The following is a 6,761-nucleotide window of genomic DNA, read 5'->3' as shown; positions in this document are numbered from 1 at the left end:
AACTTTTGTTAGGACTTTCTAATATTTTTTTAAATGCTATTAACATTTTTTAAAATATTAACTTCTAGCTTCTAATTTTTTATTTATTTTTATTTTTATCTTCAATATATTTATCAAATTTCTTAATTATCTTTTTTAAACAAATCATGATTTTATTATTTCTTTTATTAGTTTACACTTGTCAACAATTTCATCAGTTAATTTTATCAAATACTTTTTAACTTTTAGCTCTCAGTTATGAGCTAGCTTTTAAGTTTTGAACTAACTTTTTTTAGCTAACTTTTCAATTAATTTTATCTAACATAACCTTGATAATTAGGACTTGTACAATTAGATACATTTATTTTATGAAATTAGATACATTAACTTTTCAACCAATGATTAATTGTTATTATAAAACTTGGGTGATCACCTTTAATGAAATTATCTTCTCTCATCCATTTCTTTTATTTATGATACTCGAACTCAAGATCTTACTTTAAAAAACTAAATTTAATATCACTCAAATCATGATCTTACTCGAGGAAATTAAATTTAATACCACTCAAACCAACTTAGTGATAAAATATTTATATCTTTGGGGAAAATAATCATTATAAGCCAAGTGCACACAAAAATCTTTTCAATTTTCTTCTGTCCTCCATCTACCTACTATTTGAAGAGCAATATCACATGCTTTTTAATGTTGTGGGAACACCCGAAAAAGCTGGCATGCAAATACAAACAAGAAACAACTTTGTCAGTTATTATTAAGAAATACATGTTTGTTGTGAACCCTATAAAAATACAAAACAGATAGTGCAAACCAACCAAATTAAAGTCTCCTTTTTTAATTGCATGGTGTCAATAATGCCACCATTCTCCAAGTCTTCCATTTCAAACCTCATCACCTTGCCAATTTCTTTTGAGCTTAGGTCCTGTGGGTCCCTCCTGTCCCAACAACTCATTTGGCAAACCATCTTCAAGGGCTTCCAAAGCAGGGAACACCTTCGCCAAATTGTCCAGCTCCTTTGCAATGTCATAAGTGATTTTTGGACCCCATTGCCTCAAAAAGTTTAACCAAGGTGGTTCTACAATTGCTGACCCCAAATACTCACCAGAAACAACTTCAAAACCAACACCCATGTCAATCACCTTCTCACTCTTCTTAGTTTCATTCTTTATTCCAATCCCATCAAGGCCTTGCATGACAAGTCCTGCTTTTGGATAAATGGCATGGCCATTCAAGGAGGAATAGCACACTGATTTGTTCCCACTTTGGAACTCGAGCTGAGAAGCTTCAACCCATTGACCATTGCTATGTTGTGAGAGATACACCTTTTTTAGTTCTCCATCGAAATTGCTTACTCTTAGTGTCACATGCTCCCAGTCTCCAATATGTTCTCCTATTTTCCCTAGTGGAATATCTATGAGCCCTACTTTGGCTGTTCCAGGCCCATTGAATGGGTAGAAAACCCACATGACAAGGTCAGTGAATGTTCCACCAAACATGGGTTTGGCATGAACATAGGCTTGGCAACTCTTGAAATCACCCTTTTTCACCCTTTCCTTGTTGGCTTTGTCAGAAGGAAGGTCCAACCAATACTCACCATCATTGTTGCCACCCTGAGGAAGGTTAGAACCTGTAGGGTCTATTGGCACAGGTTTGGACTCTTCTCCTTTCTTAACAAGCAATGCCCCATTTGTGAAATACCACTTGGTGGAAGCAGGTTGGAACTCTTCATCAGGATGCAAGTACATGAATGGAGAATAGGCTTGGACAAGTGCCTTAACTTGAGGCAAATTAGGCATGGAGGAGGAGAAGTTCATGTTGGTGTTCTTCAAACAAGCAATAGGGAGAGGGGAAGGAATTTCACCATTATGAGCAAAAAATGTTCCTACAAGCACACCAGGAGCTTGAGTCCCTCTATTGCTTGGCCTCACTTCATAAACATTGAAACCTTTCTCATCACTGCTCTTGTCTGGTCCCCAAATCCATGAGCTTCTCTCACACTGGTCTGTGAGATCTGACCTAACACACCTGATTTTGTCAAGTGAAGGCTTCTCAGGTGTGGTGGTGACAACATGGCCTAAGGTTTTGTAGCCATCAGGTGCTGTTGGTAGCCAAATATAGCCATCTTTGTCTTGCTTGATCTTTTGGGACTTGCTGCTCCACACAAGTGTGTAATCAATTGGTTTCTTCAAAGCTCCATTATTGTCACCTGATGATGTCTCATCTTTTGCCACCAGAATTGATCCAAAAAGAGGCTTGTTGTTGGGTTGGCTGTAGTGGCCTAGTGTGAAGAATCCCTCAGGTATTCCTGCTGGCTCAAAGAAAGCTGCCCCTGCATCACCTGGTCCACCTTCTAAGGTTTTCCAAACTTTGTTGAATGTTGAAATTTGAAACAATTTTAGCCCTCCTATGTTGATGGTTCCAGTAGCAAATCCACCACCTACATGAAAAGTTTCAATTCATGAAGGCCTAAGAAACACATAATTAGAAGTAAGGTTTTAGATTAGAGTTGTCATTGCAATTTTATCGCAGTCATTGACATCATAGGAAATGACAGACAAATACTGTTGATAAGATCATAATTGAAACTGTAATACAGTAGTTGAGTCAAAAAATCTTGGCATTGTGACCAAAATCACAGTTGCATGTGGTTTTTTAAAAAACGTGATTAGAAGTTAAAAATAACACTACAATATCAAGAAGGACGCGGGGGGGAGTGCACCTTGTGGCCAAACTGGTATATTTGCTGGAAGCTTAAATGTTGTGTCGATGGGAAGAGTTTCTATCTTGTTTGAAGAGGATTGGTTCCCCATTGTTGTGTTTTTCTTGGACAAAAGGAGATTGAGTAACGTTTGTGTGATAATAAATGTGGTTTATTGGTTGTTATATATAGCGAATGTAAGGCATATTCCTCTCTCGTTGCAAATAGTATATAATTGAACTATAAACGTGCAAGTTTTTTATAATGTGAAATACTATTTTACTTATTTCTGAATATGTTTTCCCACACGAAACTTCTTATTACCTAGCAATCTTATCGCGTCAAGGTAACTTGCTCATATTTTTTAAACCAAGTGCTTGTGTGAATGGATCGATGTTTTTCTTTCAACTATTTAAATACTTGTTGATAATGAATTGCTCACGTTTATTAGCTAAAGCTTGCAGTGCTACTAGTACTAGCTGCCATTTTTGACTAAGCAAAACAAAGCAGGAACGCGTATTGAATTGAACGTGTCAAGTACACGCTGTATCAACTACCAAAGAATTAATATGTATGTATATAGTGCGTACTTTTACATGTTTCTTGTTGAGTTTATAAAAAATATATTAAACACAAGCAACATCTCTAACCCAAAAGTGAGTGTGTTTGCGTGTGTTTTAACACACCAAATATTAATTTTTCGGAAGTAAAACAGTAATGGAAAGTATTCAAATACTTTGGGGGAACATAAGATCTCTTATAAATAACGTATTTGTATAGTAATTTGCAATTAGTCACTGTGTTATGCATAGATAAGCTTTCCGTGAAAGTGGTGATTAAAGTTGTAGTCAATTATTTCTGTAAAAAAAAAAAAAAAAAAGTTGTAGAGCTAGTCAGTTACTAGAAATTCCATATATAATATATTGAAGATGTAGCCCATACGGCCATATCCATATATAATATAATGAAAAACAAATATACTAAAAATTCCATAGAGGATATACTTTTTAATAGATTTATCGTAACTCATTCATTGTTTACCTTTTTTCATTTAGATTAACAAAATCTGCATTCAACATCAATAACTTCTGTTGATGCTGACTAATGTATGCGACTTGAACTATCCAAAGTTTGTTACGCACGTTCTTCATAACTAAAAGGACACTCGAGTGTATTAAATGAAAAAAAAAATCTTGTATTAGTTGCTGGTTGATGATATATAATTTTAATGTTTTGACTTAAAAATGACTTCAAGATTTTAATTAACTTGCTTACAATCATAATTTGAGGATTTTCTTTAAAAGTAGAAATATGTTTAGAGAATAATTTTTCTAGTAAAGTTTTTATTTGTCCAAAAAATGAAAAAGGAATCTTACCACTTGTTTAAAGACGTATAAGAGTAAAAAAATATATTCGAGACACTTTTATTTCACTACACTCTGTTACTAATTGAACTTTATGTGAATCTTTTTTTTTTGTGTAAAATTTTTTTATGTGAATCTTGTCTTATAAAATTCACCCATTAATAGTGTGTCAGAGAAAGTTATGCATGATCCACTTAAAAAAAAAAAAAGCAAAATCTAAAAAGACCGAAACTAGTTGTCTTCACAAGACAATTTTATAATGCATGATTTCAAAATGAACGTAAGGTTTGTGGTAACCACCAACCTTTTGATTAGGGGTGTTTATGGTGGAATTTGATGGAATTTTTACTTAAAATTAATTCAAATAAAGCAAGAAAATTAAGTGAGATTTAGATTGGTTTAAATTATTTATTAAATCTTAATTAAATCAATTTTTTTCTGTTTTATTCAGTTTAGTTTTTGCAATTTTAAAAATTCTATTAGTAAGTGTTAAAAAATGCTAGAAAAATTTGTTACTAATTAAACAAAATATGAATAATAATTAATTCAATAATCAATAATATAAATAGAAAACAAAAATTTTAACAAGTAAAATAATAATTATTTTTAAGTTAAATAATACTTAAATAATAATTATTTAACTTAAAAATAATCATTTAACTTAACAGAATCGATTTGGTTTTGTCGGATTATAACACTCTCTACTTGTTATAGTCGGATTATTATAACATTTTCTTCTTATCATAATTATTTTATCTATCAGAAAAGATTTCTGACCATATTTTATTGTTGAATGATGTTTCTCTCATGTGTGACAGATCACAGATCCTTTATTTGACAATAAATATTTAACATATAATGGGTTTTCTTTAATGCGAAACAACCTTTTGGAGGATACTTTTTTAACGTACTGAGTTTTTGTTAATAATGTTTAGAAAAGAATAATACGTGGGAGCCACCTTTCTTTTTTTTAAGAGGTGTTTGTGACTGGTGAATTTTTTTCGGTTGGTTTTTTGTTCGAAATAAAGAATTAACAGATTTAATTCAATTTTTTTTAATCATCTTAGAACATAACTCTAAAATTTTCCACATATTATAGTCATTTAGGTCAGTTATAGAACTAATCCGTGGATCCATTTGGGTGTAGTTATATTTAATCTCATCATCTCTCTTCAATGATGTGTTTAGTAAAAATCAAACACAAAATTTCCCCTATAAACTCAACGCTTCAATAAACTTAATTTAGTTCTTTTTCATTAATAAATAGGAAAAAAAGGTAAATAAATACCATGAAGGTTTTGAACTTTGCAAAGTTGGATAATAACTATGACTAAATCATTAGTTTCTAAACTTGGTTAGATATTGATTCATTTTATCAGCAAACTAGATCGTCGCACAATGTATTCAAATTTTTTATTCCTAGAAAAAATTTATAAAAAAATCCGAATAAATATTACAAATATGATAAACACCATGTTCTTCAAATAATTGTTAAACAATTATTGATAAACAACATATGCCCTTCACATGATTGATAAACAACATGCCCTTCAAAAAAAAAACCTTAATAAATATAATGCAACATATTACAAATGATAAACAAATATTGATGCTTACTCAAAATCTTGCAGAACAACATCAAGAAGCCAACTTTTTTTCCCATTCTTTTCGTCATCCTTCACATAATCTTTTCCAACATGTTCAATAATAACTTTGAAGAAATCATGTTTAATACAATATCAAAAATATGAAATAATATTAAAATTCAACAATAAAAGCAATGCAACTAATATAAAACACTAACCAAGCAAGAAACTTGAGTGATTTGAGTGCTTTCCATAAAATTAAATTTGAATAAAAAATGAACCAAGTGACTTGATATGTTGCATTTTAAGTCATCATTAGGTCTCACTTATGTTTTTTTTAACCACCAAACACATAGATCAACTAGCTGGTTTTTTTACCAATCTGCATATTCTCTCTCCATTTTTTTCCTAAAATACACTACTTTGGTCTTTTATTCCCAAAGTACACCTCTTTTGGTCACTTCACGGAAGTTGGGTTCTCACACCCCGACTTCCCTCCTTCCTTTTTTTTATAAAAAAGTTTATATATTATTAAAATTAAATATTATATTATATAAAATTATTTTTAATTAATTTGAAAATTATTTATTTATTAAATTAATTTATGTAATATTATTTATAATTTAATTTTGTTATTAAGAAAATGATATTATTAAATTTAAGTATTTTTGTTATATTATTTAAATTATTTAAGATATTTTTTGGGTGAATATATGTTTTAAAATCTGAATTTTGTATAATAATATATTTATTTTAGTAAATATTTATTTTGTATAATAATCTGAATTTTAAAATTTTTAATTTAACTATTTTACTAAATATAATTAGTTTGTTTATGTTATTAGATTTAATTAAAAATAATAAAACTAAAGCTTTTAACAATTTATTTATATAAGAACATTATACTACGTCTTCAATAAAATATTTAAACAATGACATTTGTCTAAGGAAAAACTAAGATGAAGATACATTAGGACAATTATTTCTACTATGACCATGTTGCCAGCAAAGTTCACATTTTTTTCTACTTGCTCGTTCATTTTCGTCTTCGTCCATCTCAGTAGGAATGCGAGTTGAAACGGGACGACCCTTTGCAGTCCTCTTTCTCCTTGGATCAG

The 6,761-nt window shown here is 30.5% G+C and overlaps 1 protein-coding gene across 1 annotated transcript; it reads right to left on the bottom strand.

Moving 5' to 3' along the window:
- Nucleotides 1–605: 605 nt before the first annotated feature.
- LOC100806731 (uncharacterized) lies at nucleotides 606–2,921 on the bottom strand. Its single transcript, XM_003546781.5, has 2 exons — nucleotides 2,715–2,921; nucleotides 606–2,432 (listed from the first exon to the last, which is right to left on the bottom strand). The coding sequence occupies exons 1-2, from the start codon at nucleotides 2,803–2,805 to the stop codon at nucleotides 877–879; spliced, it is 1,647 nt and encodes a 548-aa protein (XP_003546829.1). The 5' UTR covers nucleotides 2,806–2,921; the 3' UTR covers nucleotides 606–876.
- Between the last annotated feature and the right edge of the window lie 3,840 nt (nucleotides 2,922–6,761).

Source organism: Glycine max, chromosome 15 (genome assembly GCF_000004515.6).
Source record: "Glycine max cultivar Williams 82 chromosome 15, Glycine_max_v4.0, whole genome shotgun sequence".
NCBI classification, from domain to species: domain Eukaryota; kingdom Viridiplantae; phylum Streptophyta; class Magnoliopsida; order Fabales; family Fabaceae; genus Glycine; species Glycine max.
The sequence above is the reverse complement of the archived record's forward strand: the minus strand, read 5'-3'. Positions and strand labels throughout refer to the sequence as shown.

Coding starts and splice junctions, on each gene's coding strand:
- LOC100806731 (XM_003546781.5), bottom strand. CDS start 2,805: ATGGGGAACCAATCCTCTTCAAACAAGATAGAAACTCTTCCCATCGAC. Junction 2,433..2,714: donor TATACCAGTTTGGCCACAAG/GTGCACTCCCCC, acceptor CTTTTCATGTAG/GTGGTGGATTTGCTACTGGA.